This window comes from Trematomus bernacchii, unplaced genomic scaffold (genome assembly GCF_902827165.1).
Source record: "Trematomus bernacchii unplaced genomic scaffold, fTreBer1.1, whole genome shotgun sequence".
Taxonomy (NCBI): Eukaryota; Metazoa; Chordata; class Actinopteri; order Perciformes; family Nototheniidae; genus Trematomus; species Trematomus bernacchii.
Window position 1 is genome coordinate 4,458,739 of NW_022987616.1, and position 22,840 is coordinate 4,481,578.

General features: G+C 41.4%; 2 protein-coding genes and 1 non-coding gene across 8 annotated transcripts in view; 2 read left to right on the forward strand and 1 right to left on the reverse strand.

Moving 5' to 3' along the window:
* Window positions 1-8,936: 8,936 nt before the first annotated feature.
* pex2 (peroxisomal biogenesis factor 2) lies at window positions 8,937-16,002 on the reverse strand. Its single transcript, XM_034132246.1, has 2 exons — window positions 15,943-16,002; window positions 8,937-10,490 (listed from the first exon to the last, which is right to left on the reverse strand). Exons 1-2 carry the CDS (start codon window positions 15,944-15,946, stop codon window positions 9,517-9,519), a joined length of 978 nt encoding a protein of 325 aa, XP_033988137.1. The 5' UTR covers window positions 15,947-16,002; the 3' UTR covers window positions 8,937-9,516.
* A 175-nt stretch (window positions 16,003-16,177) lies between these two features.
* The window catches only part of LOC117483896 (trichohyalin-like), a 95,900-nt gene continuing 89,237 nt past the window's right edge, over window positions 16,178-22,840 (forward strand). For all 6 annotated transcript variants that reach the window (XM_034132225.1, XM_034132224.1, XM_034132226.1 and 3 more), the window contains exons 1-2: window positions 16,178-16,670; window positions 18,531-18,680. In XM_034132225.1, coding sequence (XP_033988116.1) covers window positions 16,443-16,670; window positions 18,531-18,680 — 378 coding nt within the window. In that variant the 5' untranslated portion in view covers window positions 16,178-16,442. The remainder of the gene's footprint in view (window positions 16,671-18,530; window positions 18,681-22,840) is intronic.
* Window positions 16,716-16,797, forward strand: trnal-uag. The gene has a single exon. It is a non-coding gene; the product is annotated as a tRNA-Leu (tRNA).

Below are 22,840 nucleotides of genomic sequence, written 5' to 3' on the forward strand. Positions count from 1 at the left end.
GAGGACAAGGGGGGGGGGGGTTGTTTATGCTGAAGCAGAATTAATTTTTATGAGCTGTAGATTGCTGTTTATGGGGAAATACACTTTTAAGCTGCAAGAGATGTAATCTAGATTGTAGCATTCCCAACAATGAATTATGGTTTTGGAGGCAACAGCTGCAACAGCATTCCTCTCACCCTGCATTTCACACACACACACACACACACACACACACACACACACACACACACACACACACACACACACACACACAAACTCACATAAGCTCTCACACACAAAAACAAACACTCAAACACACAGATTAGTGGAAATTTTGTACTGCTTTTAAAAACAAATGACTTAATATGCCCAGCAACTCGTGCACATCCATAAACACAAACACACACACACACACACACACACACACACACACACACACACAGACATCATAGAAAATCAACCAAAGAAATTATTCAAATTTGTAGTCTGTGTTTATTATCATCTTTTCTTTAACACAAACACACACACACACACACACACACACACACACACACACACACACACACACACACACACACACACACACACACACACACTCAAAGCTACAATCTTGTAAACTTGTCTTAAAATTATTGATTTCTTATAAATGTCACATTCATTTATTTATTGGTGATATACATAGACACAATACACACAAATGAATTACAAGGTACAATTAACTGTTAAATCCAATTTGGGTACATTTGAAGGAAAGCAGTTTGTCATTTATATTTAATTTTCTGAAACTAAATATTGTGGTTCTGAGCAACTGCTGAAAATACCCATGACTTTTTAGGTGTGAGAAAACTCTCAATAATTAATGAACACATTAATTTGCTTTATATTTTTAACATTTACATTTGAATTGAATAAATGACTTCAATGACACAAATTAGTGATGCTGAACACATAACTTCCTGCGTAGTCAACTTGTATTAATGAATGTCGGAAATAATGTTTTTAACTCAGAGATTAAATTCATTCCCCCTTTCTTTCTTTTTCTTTTTGTTACCAGTTTTTTTATCAGCGCTCATGCAATAACTCGAGTGGAGATTGAGCAAATGTATTCCACCCATATGTATGAATGAATGAATGAATATGATTACCAAGCCTTGGCCCCTCTCAAGGACAAAGTCCTGTGTTTTCCCGCATGTGCTGTTGACAGCCTTGGGTGTGTGTTTGTGTGTGTGTGTATCTTAGTGTTTACTGTGATGCATTTTTTAAACCAATGTTCATCTTTGTCCAGTTACGGTATGCATGCAGCTTTGCTTTAGAATTTTGAGCGTTTATTTTCTCTCTTGTCCTTGCCTGTGTGTAGGTGGGGCCTTCATTTGCAATTAAGGTCCATGTTGTGTGGTTTAGTAACGTGACTATCTACTTCCTCCCACAGTAAACACACACAAATCCCCATCTTCCCCTGGTTTCTCCCTCTCCTCAGTGACTGTCACATTCAAATGCAGCCGTTTGCAGGTGACGTACCCAGGAAGTGCTGTCCTGTAATTGTGTCGCTCTGTCTTCCTGTGGTGAGGTAGCCTGTGGCTTGCCGCCTGCCTGCCTGCGACACACCAGAATCACCAACTGGGGGGGGGAGAGAGGTGAAGGGATGAGAGGAGGGGTACCATTAAAATGCAAAATCACCACTGCGGTGCAGTGCGGCGCCCCGCTCCCTCACTCTTTCTCTGAGGCAGCCATCTTATGATGGAACGAGTCTGTGTTTGATGGTGTGTGAATGTGTGTCCGTTTGAGTCTGTGTGTGCGTGCATGCATCCATGTGTCTGTGTGTTTGATAGAGTGTAGAGTCGAGCTGCGGCGAGGAATAGTGAGATGGCGTGGGGTTGGCAGGCGGTGGGTGTGCGTGTGTGATTGTGTGTGAGTGTGTGTGTGTGTGTGACTGTGTGTGTGAGGCAGGGGTGATAAATCAGAGCTAGGTAAAGGCTTTTTAATGCAGCGGACCCCTCTCCCAACCTCCATCTTCTGTCAGGGCTCAGTAAAAGATGAGAGCCCCCTGGGGAACAGCACTAGCCCGCAGCGTAGCAGGACTACGCCGCAGGTCACACACACACACACTCATAAACGCGCACACACAGGGGCCTGACGCATAGCCACCGTCTAGGCCTTGTGAATGAGTGAATACATGAATAACTGAATCTATTGAATGCATGAATATATAAATAAAACTTCCACAGGAGCCACGCTTATTGATGAACACCACACAAATAAATGTGTTTTTCAAATGATTCCCAAATGAATTCCTAAATGATTTATGGTCGCTTATATTGCATTTATATCAGAGAAAATATTTTCGTAGAAAACAGAATGGATATTTGGTTCATTTCTGTCCGTGCTCCTAAGGTCAAACATAGTCTCTGTCGATGATGTGCCTTGAGTCTTGAAGCGGCCCCAAGTTTCAGGAGGCCGGATATGAAAAATATGTGGAATTTGCCAACATCTGACAATACTTAGTCGGCAATATATCTCCTGTCTGATAGAAAAATGTGTTCTGAATTGCAGATACGCTCTCGTTGTGTCGGCCTTTGTGGATGGGGCAGAGAGGACTCCAGCAGCTTGGCGCAGAAGACAAGCACAAACACTTGAGAACATAATACTTGACAACGAGCCCAGAGTGTCAGTTAGGGGCCCTACAGAGAAAAGTCTGGCATGTTTGTGAAGAGGATGAAAACAGAGACTATGAAAATGCCAGAGAGCTGATTCTTGGGTAGAATTTCAGAAAATGTGGGGCTTCAATTTATGTGGTTTTTTATACATATATATATAATATATATATATATAAATGTCTAGCTTTAAAACAAATCTGGCATTACTTTCCAGAGGAGAGCATTGCACTTTTGCCAAACCAAGAAAATCTTGAGGAACTGATGCGAATTAGTTTATTTCAAGGATTTAGCTGACATAATGTAAGGGAAAAAAATACACCAGCAGGCACAGGCTGTATTTTGTACACTATGCCACACCATACTTGACATTTCTCTAACAGGGTCAGTCATAGTATGCATATATATTAATTTGGCAGGTGCTACAGGAATATCAATTAATCATTTAGGTGACATGGTCCCAGTTGGAACAGTCTTCCAACCCTGGCTTCATGCTCTACATGTTAAGCTAATGCAACACACATGAGATTCGGACAGAACGCCTCTGAAATTCTTACTTCACTTATTTTAAATAAATCTGATAATAACTTAAAGTGCTATGAGAGAAAATAGATCCTACAGAACGTATAGTGGTGCAGTCTGTGGCGTAATATTGAAGGCCAACCCGGAAGTCAGCATTGCGATGGGGATCTTTCCCCTGGATGGTGGTTATTGCAGAAAATAAGATCTTTGGCAAACACAGGTTTATGATACTTACACGTTTTGTTCAGCAGGTTAATTTCCACATATTAACAACACTTTATTAATTTTGAAGCATAAATGCAATTGGCAGAAGTAAATAGCTAAGCTAAAGTTCTTATTTAGTCACGATACATACAAGCTTCGGAAAATTACTAGTGGGGTTTTACATATTCATTATCATAACCAAAATCTTGTAAACTTTTCTTGTAAACCAATGACCTTATTTCAGGCATCTAACCAACAATAGGTTTTAGGACTCATTCCTGCACCACTCCATAGTTTTTAGCACTTTGTCTGTTTGGAAAGCGCCAACTCTACAGTGGAGGTTTAGACCTCATGCAGTACAACAGAACAACATTATAATTAAAGTTTTTTTCTTCGGGGTACAGCTCAGTGTTCACTCATGTGCATATCAGCTCTGACAACGTGAACAACTGTGTGTTTGTGTGTTTAGAGGCTGCAGCTCAGCTTGTACTGCGAGATGAGAAGGTTAACGCTCATGTTTATTATTCTTTCTTGTGCATGTGTGTCTCCGTGCATTTGTTGGACTGAGCAGGTTAATGCCGGTTGACACATGCGGTTCACTGATCTCCTAGAGGAGTCGAGACTCGCAGAAAAACCTTCACGCACAGGTATCCATGGCAACCACAAAAATTATATTTCTTCTTTCCCCGGAAAGCCGGAGATTCCAAGATGCTGAAATGCACAAATACATTGTCATTACCCAGCAGCCTCATACTTAATAGGGTTAGGCTTTTACTGCCTGCTGTTCTCATTGTTCGGTGTGTTGCCTACACATGTTATTTAGAATTCCTCTTGTCACCTTTACCTCCATATTATTCTTACATGCAGGGTTGAGGCTTCTCTCTATGCCCACGCGGGGATGCTTTATTGAAATGTTTTTCCATCCATGGCCATTATTGTGCTTCTGTTTTACATCCTAACATACTTTTGTCCGTGACTTGGTTGTAAGATTTGAAATATTAGGTTTTCTCGATGAATTTGAATCGGATTGTTAGGACATTATCAGATATTCATGTCACTTTACATGTGCTTGTGCTCTTATTTTGTAGCTTGTGAAGATTTAGGGCCTTGTGGTGTCATTGATTGACAGGTGATGGGGAATAAAGCTACTCTTCCTCTGCTCTCGCTGACAACTTCTGGTTGATTGCACGATGATCAGAGGCATTCCCCCTCAATAACAATATATATTTATGTAAATTGGTTTAAAGCCTGAGCCTTTACAATGTAAAACTGGACATACGTGCACCAGATTGTAGCTACGAAAAGAAATGGAAGAATATTGCAAACTGCATGTGGCTTCTCATCCTTGCATAACAAAACACTGTTATGTATGCATCTAATACTGATTTTGAAAACAGTTATTGAAAAATATTTTCAAATGCATTTCTCAGATTGTAGACCGCACATCAAACATCTTTCTGTTCCATCCTCATATAACTGCGTAAGACTAGATGTACTAAAAGGTGTACCGGTACACACGCATGCCTCCTTTTTTCATCTCTTTGAGGGGAAATAGGACTAAGCTCATTGTGTCCTGCACCACATTCCTGAACAAGCAGAGGTTCAATCACATTTGCAGAAGTTATCAAAACTTTCAAAGAGCTCAGCTGGCGCCTTAAGCCACAGGAAATTCACTGGGACATCTGGAGGGATGTGTGCAGATTATTGCTCATTTAGTCTGTTCTAGACATCAGTAGGGAGAGGACTGAGATGGCTAAACACACATACAGACGAGAGGATGCACACACACACACACACACACACACAGGCTAGGCTTTGGCAGATCTAACCCCAGGCACACCACAACACACCTGTGTATAATCCCCCATGATGCCCTCTGGTCGTTTGTCCAATCCCCTCGCTTTGCTCCTGTCCTAAGCTCCTCCAATCAGAGGACAGGTCGGGTAAAGTTTGCTTCCATCTCTTTAGCCCTGTGTTAGTGTAAGAGGATGTGAAATGTAAACGCTCCGCTGGTTTGTGTTTGGTCTTATTTTTATTTGATGTGAGATATTTGTTTTAAATAACCTCACTTGTTCGGTTGTTTTAGAACAGCGTTGCCAGTTGTATGATAACAATACATTTTCTACGATCATTTTGCCCTCTGTATGATGCAGAAAAGTTGACATAATGGACAATCATTTTACAATGTTCTGGTGCATATTTGACCATATGACCTCTTACCAGCCACGATTCGTGTAGGCTATGATGTTGATGAACGTGACTCGCAAGTACGTTTCAAACACTGTATTGTTAAGCGCTTTGAGCACCAGGAAAAGCGCTATATAAATGTAATGTATTATTGCTACCAATATAATTTCTAATTACAGTGGTTGATTAAGTCTTCCACCAGATATATATGTTTTTATAATTTAGGATACATGAGAAAATATATAGATGCAGTAAAGCAGGATATATAATACTAAGTTTATATGAGTCTCCCCTCCACATCTCTGTCTGTTTGCATGCTTACAGGATACCTTTGTTTCTGATGTGGAGGAGGATACAGCCTACATCTCAACTTTTTTAGCAACATAACCTTTATTGACGTGTATCATAAGATGCAGGACTTATTCCTTGATCTTTGTATTTGTTCTTTCTAACTGCACATATTGAGGTGAACATATAGAACCTATATAGATCCCAAATTATCCTGGGTCTTGAGAACAAAGAACAAAAGGCCAACTTCTGTATATTCCCAAACCAGCGCTGCTCCATCTTCTCTGAAGGTGTGAAATGCAACCAGACAAAACCTCAACACCACGATAAAAGCTCAGGAAATTACTTCCTTATTTTAGGAGTGATTGATTGTCCCCCTGACCTGTTAGACTGAAGAGGTGGTTAAGAAGAGGAGGCAGACTTAGATAATTGGGCCCGGTGGTATCCAATGCCCGGCAGGTGTTGAGAGCTCTCATAACAGGTACCTGGAGCGGCTGCAGCCCTGAACTCGAGCACACCTAGGATTTCACTACCTTGGAGGAATTTTGGCGTTTTATGTTTGGCATGTCTTTTATTGAATAGATGAAATATGAGAGATGCTTGCAGAACCTATTGACATATTGGACATGCCACAAGAAAAACACATACAGGTGTCAAAAATCCTCTGAGGTGTCAACAAATAAATGTTTTGTTTCATCTTTTCTTGGCATGAAAATAATGTCATTTGCTCTTTGAAAGGGATGTCAGTTGTTAGAAAAATCTCCCCATTACAAGAGGGGTTGAATTCCCTTACCTGTTGAAAAGTAGGTGAAAGCTTTCACCGTGAGCAGAAGGATCAGAAATAGAATTTTGTTGAAGCATAGGTGTTTTTACTCTTTAATTTCATTAGTGATGCATAGGGCTTTCATAGTCCTTCAAATCATTTCAAATGAAGAGGTAAAAGCTAGGCATAAGCTTAAATGATAACATTCTTTCTCAGAGAAAAATATGCATGTACGAATCAAAGCTATTGTACTATCCTTATTATTATCTGCGGGGCCAGGGGCTCTGTTCCAATTAAAGAATACCACAGATGGACCATTCGGCAAGCATGCACACAAACTAACCTACAATAGGTATAGTAAAGTACCTGGTATTACCGAGCCAAGAGAAGAGCTTTTTACTTTAAAACTATTTAATCAGGAAAATCAACGCCTCACATCAAAGAAATGGAGATGAGGGACAGACGGATAAAGAGGCTCATCAAAGAAGGAGATCTAGTTAGGGATTCAACGCCCTAATTCCCTTTCTCTTAAAACTTTCGTCAGAGGGGGCACAGGGCCAATTTGCTCCCTAAATGGCTGCGTGTGAATGGGCAGATTGCTTTGCATAGCCGCTGGGAATCAGGGCTTCTTCCTCTTTTTCTTCTCCACACGGAGCCTGTGAATTAGAAAAGATCCAAAGACAGATAGGCTTAACGGAGCCCTAGCTACCTTCCTTAAGTCCAGAGCCCTGTTCCAAGTTCCAACTAATTCAATCCATGGCCCTACTCAATTAATAGACTTTAATGCACTGTTTCTTCTTTATCTTTTCCCTTTCCTGGGGATTGGGGACTTCAGTTGGACTAATATCTGCAAAAAGGTTTGGATTGTAAATCTGCCTGAATGTTAAGACAAGGACATTTCCCAGTGGCATTACGTCGATCATATATGCATCCTTAATCTCAAACATCTCCTTAATCTCGCTTTCTGGGACTCGCCGTACATTAATGTAATGCAGGGCATAAAATATTGACAAATAGTCTTCCCCGTCTCTGGCTCTGTATGCATTGCTGTAAGATTCATTAGTCAGAATGTCCTTGATGTGACAGGACCTCCGAGTATCCATACGATGTTCTTTACATAATGTCAAACCAATCATCATCTAGGATTGTAACCCCCCCCCCTTAAGGTGTACATTTTCTTTTAATCAAACAAGGGGCTTTTTCAATACTTCTATGCGCTCTAAACCGTACGATTCATTAATTTTGGCCTTGCATTTCCACCAAGGACATATAATATAGCACATTTGCTCTAAAAACCTGCTGAAGTTCTGGGAGAAATAAAGATCACATCGGTCAGTTTCATAAATATTTCAACATCAGCTCTGGCAGTACACCTTCCCAATATTCTTCAAGGCATTCATGCACCTCATGAGGACCAATATTTAATGCTATCCTCTCCTCTCCACTCAACAGAAACATTAACCTCATCTGAGTGCAAATGTGTGTACGTCTGTCTGAGCCGGCAGATCTGAGACCAGCTCTGCGCAATAGGCTTTCTATCACGCCTGCAGTTCCGATTGATCGTCTCGGCAATCAGCAATTAAGCCCTAGTGATCAGAGCGGGAGAGGGGAGGAAGGGGGAGGGAAGAGGAGGTGGGAGGTAGCCCCCTACCCCACCCGGCTCCTCTCTTGTCAGCCCAGGAAAGGCTTCACTCAGCTGGGGTGCGTTTGGCCCGGGGCTGGGCTCACTGGTGGAGGTTAACTCCAGCATAAATAAGCATCTTTGGACTCATTACAGGGATTAGAGAGTAATTCGCCTGCGAGGAAGGAGACGACTGCCAGGGTTTTGGTACAGTTTACTACAGTCTTATAGGGGCGAGGGCCCTGGAGATTACAGAGGGAGAGAGATGGAAAGGCAGCAAAAGAGAGAAAGGCCAAGGGAAAAGAGAGGCTGGCTGTCAAGTGTGTGTGTGTGTGTGTGTGTGTGTGTGTGTGTGTGTGTGTGTGTGTGTGTGTGTGTGTGTGTGTGTGTGTGTGTGTGTGTGTGTGTGTGTGTGTGTGTGTGTGTGTGTGTGTGTGTGTGTGTGTGTGTGTGTGTGTGTGTGTGTGTGTGTGTGTGTGTGTGTGAGTGAGTCAATCCAAGCCCCCGGCTGCCCCCTTGATCTTGAGCATGTTGGGGTGCTGTGAAAACGGATAATGGGAGTTAGAACGACCGGGCCTGTCTAGAGAGAAGTGTGCTGATTGTTATAACTTTCCCTCATCTCTCTCCCCTCCACTTAACTAAACAAACACCCAAGAGGTAGCACTCTATCAATTTTAATGATGTTGAAATACAATTTAGGCACAAAATACACAACAAATGCTAATTTGGCCATGATGAGAGGCATCAGAAATTCCTCCCATTATTTATTCAGCTGACTTTCTGCATTTTTCATCAGAACAAATATTCCCATTTCAACAAATACACACACACACACACGTGCTAACACACAGCCAATTTGGAGCATAAATCAACACGTTCCCTCATCAAATATATGCTCTGTGTGGTTCTCTGCAGTCTGTCCAGTGCACCAAAGACAAATAGTTCTGTCCCAAGTCCAGCTGGAGAAACGTTAGGGCCAGAGGATTGTCAATATATGCACACATACATTAAACATAGCAGGTCTATGTGTGTTCAGGAAAGACACTGACATCATAAAGACTGAATTCCAGTCATAAACTCATTCATGTACACCTCGTGATTTTCCCAAGGACCTCTTTTTTCATGTTTTAATATACTTTACTAGACATTCTCATATTATAATTATTCAATGCATTTTCATAAAAATGTGGCACTTTAAGATATCAACATTATCGTACAGTTAGTCATAAGTAATTTTCTTTCAATCAGCATTTTAATTATTACAAATCCAAATAATTACAAAATCAGTCATGACTGCTTATTCACATGGCAACCATCTCCACCTCCATCTTCAACGGCTCAGGCTGCCCTGCTTCTGCACCACATTTGGGGCAGGTGAGGTCGGGGTCTGCAATACTGTGTGTTTTGATGCAGTAGTAGCAGAAGACATGTCGGCAGCCCACCGTATGGGGCATGGTCGGCCACTCTCCACACAATCCGCACTCTTTCCACACCCCTTGCTCTTCCGTGCTTCCCTTCCTTTCTGTGCTGTCTCCCCCTGAAACCATCGAGAACACCTTTGCTTTCAGTTTCCTCGTATTGATCAGAGGTAACAGGAAGATTAGGAACTCTGCGAAGCCGTGCCACAGCAGCTCGCGGTTCATGTACTGGTACGTTACGTCCCGGACCACGTTGGGCTTGCTGAAGGCTGCCTGAGCTCCCACAATCCTTTCAGCCAGGACAGGATGGCGACCTTTCCTTAGGAACACGAGGAAGTTGATGAGACTTGCGATCTGTGTGATGCTAGAAACAAGGGTCAAGCTGTTGCGGAGACCCTTTTGGAGTAAGCCACTGTCTACTGCAGACGCTGCTGAACTCAGACTCTGAAGCAGGCTGTAGGAGCGTTCCTGCAGCCAGCGTGGACCCGCAGTGAGCAGCGCCAGGCCCAACTTCTGCCTGCGAGACAGAGGTCTGTAACGGGGAGACGTAGAGAGGGTGTTGTGGTACCGCAGGCTCAGTAGAGACTGGCCCACAGTGGCACTGTTAGAATAAAGTGTGAACCTCCACAGGAGCAATTGGAGCAGAGCCCTCAGTTCTGGCTCCAGTGGGGTGAGCAGGCCCGGCCGGCAGTAGTGGAAGCACTGGGAGAACTGGGTCCATACCAGCTGCTCTAAGGCTGTGTCTAGTTCAAGGGCATCCAGCTGGCTGATGCGCAGCACTGGGGTCTGCGGGTCGACATCACTTCCTGGACTAGAGCTTTTAGCTGTCCTTTTTTGGTCGTCCTCGCTTTCCAAACCTGCGGGAAAAAATATAAATGTTAATTATGTTTTTCAGGCAACAGATGTAACAAAGGAGTACAAAAGCTATCCCCAATGACAACAAAACTTATAACAAATATATAAAAAAACTACAACCTTGAAATTCCCCTAAAACTGCAAATAAGTTCAAGTACATAAATGTCTCATGACTTAACATATTTAAATACTTTAATACTGTATTACTGGATATATTAAAGTCAGGGTCATGAGCAAAATATATACAGAGGCAAAACTATTAAAAGGACAACTGGGTTGTTGGAGGAATGGGGCCCCGGAGGTGAGGCCCATCCTGTTAGGAGGGTTATTTTTTCTTTATACATAGGAACGGAAATCACTTTTCACATGTAAAACCCGTCCTTAATGCAACCTTTGAGCTGTGCAATGCAGAAGAGCAGGGGGTCTTAGACGGCTCTCTCCAGTGTATAAACACACAATCCCAAGCACGCACACACACATAGAAACACACACGCAGGAGGCGAAGCCCAGGGGCTCTTGGTGCCTGCTCCCTCTGGAGATAGGGGTGTGTGTACAAATCACATCACTAGGGATTAGGCTAACGGCACAGTCTCTGGTACACCGTAAACATCTGCCAAATGTGGAACAATTTTCCTCCCCCTAGTCGACTCCATATGGGATCCCACCATTGTGACGTCTGGGCTATTTTGCGCTGCATACGTTTAGAAAAGTGCTCACAGTTCCCCCAGTTTTATCTGCCCTTTCCTCAAATGAAACGCTTAAGAAGTGGGAGACTAACTAACGCAGGGAGAGACAGAGCAAAAGGCCCAGAGAGAGAGAGAGGGAGACCGAGAGGCCTTTTCTGACAGTGGCTTTTGTGTCTCACTGAACAGGATTTGTCACGAGGCTTTAAAAGAGATTTCAGCCGGGTAAATATGGCAGTTTTGACAGAAAGAGAGGGAGATGATGGTCACTTTAGACGTTTCTTGAGGAGGTAAAAAAAAACATTCTTATATACGGTGGCAATGCTCGGGTTTATTGTGGCGCGCAGGACCATCTGTGTATTCATGATGTTTCAATAGAGCCAGGATACACCGTCCAACTAAGTTAGAATTAGCAAATGAATGAAAAAATAGTGAATTCACGCTGAAGTAAGCAGGTGTGACAAATTCATTGAGCTGCATTTGAAATGCTGCCATGTTTAGTGACTAGAACCTCGCCTGTGACGGAAGTGGAGTTTGGGTTTAAAAAAAAAAAGTGGAGGTAGTCTGAATGTGGATGCTCAATAAACACACTCTATTTGTTTAGTTTAATCTGAAAGTTTTTCCTTGATGGGAGAAAATGTGCAGATTATGTGCCGGTGTGTGTGTGTGTGTGACTGTGTTTGTATGTCATGGGTAGCCTTGATCTATGCAGAGCTCTAATACATAGCCAAATTAATCTATCAGTCCACGGTTACACACACACACACACACACACACACACACAAACACACCCACACACACACAGGCAGGTGGTGGAAATCCCCGTCACAGCAGCAGCCCTCTCTGGAGAGCAAACCCGGCCGGGTCCAATATCCTTTTGAAAGCCTTTTATCGAGCAGTTTACAAGTTATGAATGAATATGTTTTATTTGGGGAAACACGGTATTGACAGCCACCTATCAATAGTAATGTGACTATTGTCAAGGGTCTGTCAATATTAATGTAATTATGATGTAGAGGGATCAGAGGGATGCCGGAGTCGGGGGCCAAGTAACATCTCCTGCCCACTGCCATATCAATAGCTGGGATTGCTATTGACAGCTTCCCTTCAGACTTGCAGCACTTGCCAAATATATAACAAGCAGACACTTCAGTCAATGCCGGGCTGCCTATAAAAATTAAGCATTTGAATTTACAGCACTTTTACCGTGGACAGCTGGAAATCCATGTTCCTTATGTAATAGTCAAAAGTCAAAGTCAATGCCAGTGTTTACAGAGCACGGTGTGCGATAGAGGACAGACATTTGCACGCAAAATGTACACACAGATACAAGCGGACTGACTCTTTCTCTGATGAATTCACTCAGACACACACCTGAAGTGATACATAGAATTGATACTTTTCGCGTGGGTCAGCCAACCAGAGACAAAATGCCCTCTTTTTGAAAGGAGTTCACAAAAATGGACAAAACATCTAGGGTCTTCATTATTGGAACTAGCTTTTCTGTCAAAGCTGTATAAAACACTTTAAGAAAAACATCTTCCTGGGAATATTAAAAGGTATTTTTGATTCAGGTCAGATAAGAGGGTTTTGTCTCCCCTTGTTCCCTTAGCCCGTGCATCTTGTTCCGACAAAGATAGTACACTGACTCAAGGCTGACTGCCGTAACTTACAGCCAACAACAACAACAATATCCAATCTAACAGGGAACACACAGCAACACCGCCTCAAGGCGAAAGGGACCAGTGTGAGGAAGGAAGGAGAGGAAACAAAAGCGTACGGAGCATCAGACGGAAGCTGCACCGAGTGCTCTGGAAATTAGACAGCGAGCAGTAATGACAGCTAACAAAAAGATGGATAGATAAAGACAAAAAAATATGCTTCAGGAAACCTCTAAGCTACTGTCCACTGATACATTGAAGGGGAACTGGGGGAAATGATAGCTAAGGAGACAAAATGAGAGAGGGGAAAACAGATAAGCACAGACCTCTCCCCCTGAGCTGACCTTGAGACTGACGGTCACAATAAAGGAGGAGGGAACCTTCCTAAAGCACAGCCACGCTGAGGTGCATCCAGGGAATAGCCTATAGAAAGAGGAAGGATGCACTTTCTTCTTGACCTTGGCTTTGGTGTCTAGGGAGGGGATGAGGCTGTTTAGGGCAGGGGACTAAAGACTGAGGGATGCTGGGAAGGTGGCGTATCTCTAGGGTATTTTACTGCAGGGGACAAGGGCTCTGAAGCTGCTAACGAGGCTATCAGTACATGCCTTTCGGAAACTATGCGTCCAAAAGTCTCAATTTAGCTTCTGGCGTGGGGCAGGGCTCAAATTCCTGAGCACTTAGCAATGGTTGTTAGCATAATATATTTGCTGAAATAATGCATAAACGTTCTCTTGGCCTTCTATGATGCTTGTAGCGAGAAATAGGCTATGCATTGGCAAAGCATGCTGAATTACAACTTTACATTTTCTTCTCTCGCTCATGTAAATTAATTTGTGTAAAAGCTCTAGTGAATAAAACCTATTTCTCTGAGCACCCTGTGTCATTTTTTCCCCCTCGCTCCCGCGCCCTCACTTTATTGCCCTTCTTTCGCCAGGAACGAGAGCAGGCCTATTAGCCACGGCCTTCTAATGTCCTCACTATGAAAACGGATGAGAATGTCAGATTAAGAACTTTTAAGAGAGTGATGTCATACTGCAGACCACAGGCATTACAGGGACGCTAAGATTACCCAGGCGGTAACCAGACTAATTGTTATGAGTCTGTTTCATGAAAAATGAATGTGTGCAAATGCACAGAGGGGTCTTCAGGCTGTGTGTATGTGTGTGCGTTACACACTAATGCTTTATCAAGGCTCTCCCCTTTTTGTAATCACCCAAGACTACTCCGAGCCACGGGGTGAGGGCCAAGTTAATGCCTGCATGCAAAAAAAAATACACATCAGTTAGAATAGCACGTCTGACGTAGGAAAAAAAATGTTCTCTGCTTAATCTGGTTTGCTCCAGAGGTAAATTATTTAAGAGAATTAATTGATTTCATGAGTAGGAAGGTTGAGTATGCTAGGGCTGTATGAGTAATAAGTACAGGGGTTTGCGAAAAACAACTTAAAAAGTAATGAAACATTTAGAGGGCAGAGAGGCACAATGAACGTGGTAGAAAAAGGGGAACAGCTAATAAATGAGAGAACTGAAGTTGTGTCTTTCTTACTGAGAGAGCACTGTGGCCTCACCTCATGCAAATAAAATGTGTGGTACTGAGGAATATTTGATCAGCACATCTCTTAGCTTGTGCTTTATGCATGAACGCATTTTTCTGTTTTTTAATCTGTGCAACAATTAAAAAGCGAGTGAGAGTAGAAAATTCTACATTTACCGTCCTGTTAAATCAATGAGAATGGGAAAGCCACTGCAGGCTCAAAATGCTAATAGAGGCACCACACCATGCAGTCATAACACACTGTGGAGATGCTACTTTAAGGAATCCCTCATGTATATGTATGTTTCAATCACTTTTAGGAATTGGATTGCTGCCGTTGAAAATGTTACCCCGAAATGACATGCCAATATGTTATACTGTTACGTTTATTTCACTTTAAAGATGTGCCTTCTGGCAATGTACACAACTATGATAAAAACATACTGTGATACTAACAGAAACTGAATATGATGTATATAATTTAGCAGGATTAATTGAGCACGCGGGAGGTTCAGAGAACATCTGTAACATCTGTATGAATTAGCAGAAATACAACTGTGTGCACTGTTGGTCAGAAAAAATGTTTGTAACAATGTATGTGCAATATAATTTGTACTAAAACTATAAAGCTAATCCGTCAAGCGCACAGATAACCCCCTTGCCTTTATCACTTGACTTCATCTGGAAACTGTAGCCCATAAAATGACCTTATGACCCCAGAGTGAGATCACAGCCTAATTTAACTTCAGTGACTCTCTTAAAAACACACTCATTACACTAAGTGTTTAGCCCCAGAGACACACGTCTATACTCCAACCTCATGCAATCAGCAGCTCCACATTCCCCCTCATCAGGACATTGTCTCTTAATTTTTTAAGCCCATGCCCATCAGTCTTTAACAACAACAAAACCCAAATCTGCTCCATTTTGATAATAAGGCAAAAGCATTATGTGATAATCACAGTAGGGATTAGGTTTTGGCAGAGAGTGCAAGAGCAGTGCAGTCAAAGCCAGTGGAAAGGAGAGATATAGCCAAGAGACAGATAAGGGTAGAGGAGTGATGATTGGGATGAGAGAAATGAAGAGCAGTCTCTTGAAAATCAATAAGATCAACTTTGCCTTGAATCTTAATGTGGAAGGTTTGGATCTCTAGCACTGATTATTTAGAGGAATAATGGAATTATGTGCAGAGCAGTAGAACATACTCTTGAAGGGAAACACACTCACAAGGTTACCATCTAAAGTTGCAGTTGTGTAAATAAACCTGGATGTGGCTCGCGATGAATACTAATTATCATTTCCTCGTTTGAAACGTATGCACTATACACATTGACAGACATTGACAATCGATTTGATTTTTAATGAAAACATGCAGGCAAATGATACTCATAACGCGTCAAACATACAACACTGACAGCAGAAAGCAACACGCAGGGGATAATATTAAACGACGAGTCTTTACATCGTTTATAAAAGCAGATGTTCTGCATTTGAGCTTTCCGTAGAACTAACACGGTATTCAGGAATATCATCCAGACTTTAATGATCGCTAAGCAAAACAACAGATCTGTATTTACCCATTTCTTTTTGGCGAACTCAACTCAGTCCTCACTGATTACACGAAAACAATGTGTATTTCCGGGTTGTGGATGTAAAACCCGCCCCTTAAAGGGAAACCACCAATAGTGTGGAGAAACGTCACGACTATGAAGCCAAAGGGTAAAAATCAGCCAATCAGATCGCGCAGCGGTACGGCAGCGGCAAACTGTGGGAGGGAGTGTCAGTGTGAGTGGGAAATACGTCTGTTAAAGTCCTCCGTTGTAGTAACGGCAGATAGCGACCAAGTTGTTGGTGAAGCCACGGTAATTAACATAAAACCACACATATAATGTCTTACATGCACTCGTTATGCAAGGCACATACTTGTTTCAGTTGGCGTCACAGTTGTCAGAAAATGTAAACTATAAATATGTGAAAAGTTTGAAGCAAGCGTGGCAAGCAGTCATTAAGAGTGTTAGCTAGTTAGCTTAAAAAGTGCGTGTACTGTATTTGAGCCACGCTGAAAACGTTCACTACCATGAGCAAAAAGACAACTTCACCGGAGTCAGGCGAAAACGTAAAGCTTTTGGGACATGAAAGTGATAATTGGAACCTGCCACCTCCCCCAGAAGAGAAGCTGGAAGTTTATATCCACGACTCAAACAACATTAAACAGCTTGTAAACGAGTTCAAGGGACTCCACGTGCAGAGATTGACATGTCTCGAGCTGGACACCACTTGTTTAAACAAAGAGGAACGGCAGCAGGTGAGTAAATACGTCACAGATAGAGCGTGTAATTTATGTTTCATTGGTAGTGTGGCCGAGCGGTCTAAGGCGCTGGATTTAGGCTCCAGTCTCTCAGGAGGCGTGGGTTCGAATCCCACCACTGCCATTATTATCATTTAAGTTTCTCGTGATGACTGATATGCTTACTGTACGACATCAAAACAAGGTATCCTTATCGACAACTAGTTATTGTACGTGTCTGTTTCCATCTAGATGAAGACACTATATTTTAAATGTCTCATAAGAAATGAACAAATATTGACCCCATAGTGATATTCTGTCTTGAAGTGACAGTTAAGTCAAATTATTTACAAGGCAACCTCAGCTGTGTCCTAAGGTAACTTTCCAGGGTTTTGGACCCCAGATTTAATTTGTTTAAGTCAACAGCATACATTTCAAATAATTGAGGACCCCATTCCGACTCAAAGTATCTACAGGAAGTGTATTTTCTGCCTACATCTATTGTCATTAGGTTATCATCCATCCAATACAAATCAAAGCACATCCTGTCCACCGTGACTTGGCCATCAGAAGATGACCTCTGTCCCGTCAGACAAATGACAGGAGGAAGCGCAGGGGTGCTTTCATAAAGCCGCAGCACTTGTAACAGGTGGCAAATTGCATTATGTTTCCATCTGAGCGGCAGAGATCAGGAACACAGATCCACACTCATATTTAAAAAAGAGAGGTTTCTAATCATCAGGATTGTCATGTGACATCATTTAGCGACAGAATGTAGCCTGTGTGAGCTGGGCTGTGCATCAAAGGAAGTGTAACAAGGTTTGGGAGATGGGTTTCGGTCAGCCGGCCCCAGTCTTAACAAGGTTACATGTTTAGAACCCAGGAGCTTCCAAGTCCTAAAGGTTGATATGGACAATTCATCACAAAGCTTGTCCATTGAAAACACAAAGCCCATTCATCCATGAACCCATTGTAGGTTTATGATGTTTCCTAGTATATTCGAACAACCTGCAAATTAAACAATTCATACAAAGTATTTTTTCTTACGCTATAAGGGTCGAAGCTGGCAGGCTTAAGGAGTCTTAAGAAAGACATGTATAACGTTTGTAACAATATTTTTAGCCCACAGAAAAGGTTAAGCCAAACAGAACTTAACCCAGGCTATGCTCACTAAACTTTGACTAAATACAACTGAAAAGACTAAATTGGCCTAACATTTTTTTAAACAAAGTGTTAACTTAAAGGCAAACACTACCAGCTAAACTACAAATAACATAGAACAGAAGAGTATGTTTCTCAGTATATACTGTTTTTGTATAAACTGTTTTTTTCCAGCACCAGCAACCTCAGCACTGGTAACTTTAAGAAATAGAAAAATAGAATGTCTTAAGGCAAACTTATCTAAAGACAAACTAAGGTGTGTTACTCTCCCTGAAGCTAAACATCAGTGTTATATAACGCGTCAGGGGACGGTACAAAGATGCTTGTTGACTTCTTTGGCTTTAGGGGACAGACGTTTATGAACACAGATGTACGGGGGCTCCTCTAAGGCAAAATCATTCTGAATTTAAGAAGCATTCCCTTTTATTTTCTATGCGTATTTATGTTTTTACTGATATAAAAGACTGACCTAGAAGAATGCACTGAAAGCTAAAACAAAATAAAAGTATATTAAAGTGAGTCTTAGGGAGAACAGTGGGCTTTTGTTTCTGACAGTTACCCATGCTGTAATAATTGTTGATGTCCAAATTAAGTTTTATGCTCTTTAAACAGGAGTTTTAGCTTGTCAGGGGTATGACTCAATAAAAACTACTGTCAGCATGTTTAAACCCAGCAGATGAACCAACGTTTGATCCCTCTGTGCTGTTATTCTTGCAGAAGAAAGTGAATTTCCTGTGGTCTTATGTGAATGACCTCGTAGAGCAGAACCAGGTGCTGGTTGAGACCGTTGAGGATCTGCAGAAGGAAGCTGACGACAAGGTTTCCTGTCGGGGAATGAAGCTCCACGCCTCAGATCCCATCCTGAACGTAAGGTGTTATAAATGTTTTTATAGCAATTTGGTTCAATTAAGTAGTTCACCAAGAAAGAGTATTTTTATTTTCTTTGATATTTCTGTTTTACAGTCTTTTTATGCTATTCATTTCCTTTGTCTTTAAGAGATCTATCTGAATGAATTACACGCAGGGTAACTTGGGTAAAAAGTGCTTCAAAGTATACTGTACATATTACCATTCTTTTACTTTTTGGGTATGCGTTTCTCTAAGAATATAAGTTAAGTTAAGTTAAAGCCTTTTATTGTCATTATACACAGAGTATAACGAGATTCAGAGTGCAATATAGTAACATCTTCATGTATTGGGACCAAATATATCTCCTGAAGACAAATATTCATCAATGAAATATAACCATAAAAAGACTACAACCTTAAAAATGTTAAATCTAATCCAATCTCTACACCCTGATAATACTGAGACTCCTTGAGTGTGCCATTATGAATAAAGAGCACACAAAGGAATTCATTTGCAAACCCAACTTTTATCCTTGGGATTTTATACAAATAAAGGTCAGGTATTTGGTAATAAGTGAAGCAGCGTATGTCAAAAGGAGGACATTCCTAATCGTAAACGCCATCTAAATACAAATACCAAAATGCATAAGCACGGCAGAATTAACACAAAAGAGAGAAAATAACAAAGCAAGTTTAAAACGGAATAACAGCTCACGGCTTTCTTTGCTATGCTGCCGTATCTGCCTCCAAGAACATTTCTTTGTGTGCACTTCTCGAGGCCAAGGCATCTTTGACTTTAGAGAATTCAATCAGCGGAGATCAGACCCTGACTGTGGTTAACAGTTAAGACCATGAGAATCCCTCACTGTTTACACAGAACAATATCAGTGTGCAGAATATTGGCATTGCAGAAAAGCATTATGGACGAGCCTGGAGCCGCGCAACAGTTTCTGTTTTTAATGCCTCGTGCAGTTGTGGTATATGACTGCATGTAAGCTGAAAAAAGTCCTCTCTTATTATTTCTTAAGTTTGTGGCCATTTTCTGGAGGAAAACATACATTATTAGTCATTCTAAGAAGAGTGGAGGTGGGAAGCTGAGTGCAGAAATGCTTTACCAAATGTATTCTTTTGTCCAAGATTGCATCAACACAAGGTAGGAATGTATGGACATCACCACTTGATGTAGTGGCCGTAAGGTATTGTTATAGTTAGGCCCAGGCTTCATTCAAGATTCCCCCTTCGGAGTGAATTTTGCACACAGAAAAATAATTATGGTCTTTTATCCATCAAAGTACTTATCTGCTTTTATGGAGAAGGTCAGAGGGCTTGCTTTGTGTGCTCTCTGCGCCGGTCTCAAAGGCTCAGGTAATATAATGCTTTGCACTTCTCAACTCAAAGCTGTCCTTTTTAGCGTTCTGAAATTGTATTTTCCTCAATGACAAATTGCTTAATCAAAACAGAAAATAAATCCTTGGTTTCTCTTCCATAGTGTTTTCTTAGATGCCTTTACTTAATAGTGTGTACAATATTTTCTTGCAAACTATATCACAATACATGCGTAACGAATGGTAAGAATAACCAAGACCTTTAAGAGTTTTCACATGTGTTCACTGTAATTGAATTGTAGGCACTTTTATTTATTTAGCTCTTTGGCAGAAGAACATGCAGCTAAAGAGTAATGGGTGAGAAAAATGTGGAAAGTGATAAAATGAAATTCTCTCAGCTGACTCCTTTTGTTCATTCAGTTGCACAAGTTCGTTTAGCCGCCAAAAGACACAGTGTGAGGGAAGTGTTGCCGTGCTATCGACCCTGGTTCGGCTTTTGAATCTCCATTTTCACCCGTCTTAAACGATGCTCTCACTGTCTGTTTCGGTTACTTTGTATGTTTTCAGGGTCTAGATTGGTAAACAAATACAAATAAATGGACTCCTTCACTCAACAGTCTATTAGGATAGCCAGGGGACAACAGTGTGTTTCTGCTCTGATGTCCATAATGTGAAATCCAATCAAATGAAGAGCATTTAGAGCTACTTATGGACCGTTCCACCATGTAAACGATGCAATGAGCTCTGTAATAGGAGCTTTGCTAACGTCTGATTGAATCGTAGTGTATGGTCTTGTTGATGCACAATAGGCTTGAACTGTAATGGACACTAAACAGAGTTTGTTTTGTGGTCATAATATCATGAAATCCAAGGCTTGTGTTCTCTGTTCTAGACTGCTGCAATTAGCCTGTTGACTATATGTCATCCATCCAAGGACAGATGTAGCATCATCATGTTCCCTGCATACTTTATAACCCTGAATTAAATAGTACTTTGAGAATTATACCGAATGTCTATGTTAACCTGTGGTTACAGGAAATGCTTTCAGTACGCATAAGTTCAGTTCAATATTGAAGTCATAAGAACAAAAGTTTTGACTCGACTGTCCTTACCTGATGAACCCCACCAGCTTCTCCCTGGTCTAAACTTTCTTTAGTCATTCTATGCCACAGTCATTGCAGTGAACTTCAATTCATCCTGTCATGTTTCATTGACGCAGGTATTTAAGGATTATTAAAAATCATAGAAAGTTGTTCCAGTTGCAGATAGACTCTAAAACAGCACTCAGAGTATCTGTACTCGTGTTAGGAAGTAGACTCCCAGTCCTTGCGGTGCTCTTTCCAGTATCACTTTCCATAGCTGGCAGATTTTCCAGCCAATGAAAAATGATGGAAAAACTTTCTTTGTCTCATTCGGTTACAATAAAAAGCATTATTATGAGTGCTGAGGAGTTCTTCAAAGAAATGTCCTTTAGTCCTCTGGTTTATACTCTTGTTGGTCATTTTGGCATCTTAAGGATTAGTAATAATATAATACAATAAAATTGGCACTTCCATTGAACTCTATAGTGATGTTTTTTCCACTTGCGTTCTTCCAGAGAGGTCAAAGTCACAAAAGCAGCTACAGAACAACTTAGTGGCAAGGATTCAGTATCGTGCTTGAGGACACTTTTGTTGGCCAGATTGTGGGTTTCAATGAGTGGGAAGATGAATAAAGCACCCTCGTTTTGAGACATATAAAATAGGGAAATGTTAATAACATGGCTCAGTCGGTAGTTGTAGGTTTAACTCTTTAGTCCAGAGCTTTCTGTTATCATTTGGTCCTTTTAAGTCTTTGATAAGGTATGTTTTTTACATCCGTTATAGTATCCTGGCTTTTTTTCACATTTTGTTTGTGTGTGTGCACATTATGTGCAGTCTGTGTGTCTATTGGGTAGATTTCTTAATTCCCAGAGTTTAGCCTCTGGCCTGCGGGGCAGTGTGGGGGACTGTGGAGGCCTGAGGGGGATCAGTGTAGATCAGAACAGATCAGTAGGGATCATTTGGGATCACTGGCCTTGTCTTTGATCCACTCATCCTGTCATCTCACCATTCCCACACAATTCTCAAATGATTACCATACCAGAAATATACAAACATGTTAGTAAACACATTTTTCAGACTGGAGACGTGTGCTTCTTGCAAATTACATTGAAAGCGTCCCATTTTCTATGCTTGTTAGCTCTTCTTCTTTATAAAAAACAGGGCTAACAACTTAAACCTAATTTATTTTGTCTTATTTGTATCCGAGGAGAAGCAAATGGCTTATAACAAGTGTCGACAATAAATTTGCCAACTGAAAGTCGGGAAAGTCTCCAGCTGTGATGAGAGTCTCCAATTTTTGGTGCGATTCACAAAGTGACTATTTATGACATTGCCTATAAACCACAGAACAGGGGCTATAAAAATGCTCTGGAACCAAATGAGAAAATTGGCCTCATGACTTAATCCATGCTAATGAGGACATCATTTTTCCTGTCATGGGGAGAAACCCTCCATTGAAGCTCTCTAAAGAGCCATTTTCAACTACGCAGTACATAACAAAATAAGTAACTTGTGGCTTTTGGAGGAAAACTTTAATGGAAATAACAAAAACAGCCTTCTTCTAAGGATGACCACAGCTTTTAGAATTGATACAGTTCTCAACCACACATCATCCGGATGCATTGAGAATAACTACATTTCATTCAGCAACTTGGAATAAGTGCGTTTAACCATGAAGAGAATCTTGCAGGTACAGAGAGATGAACCTTTGTAGGTGCTACTGCATCGGCTTCAAAATAAGCCACACCTTTCTAAATGCTAAGTACAAAAGA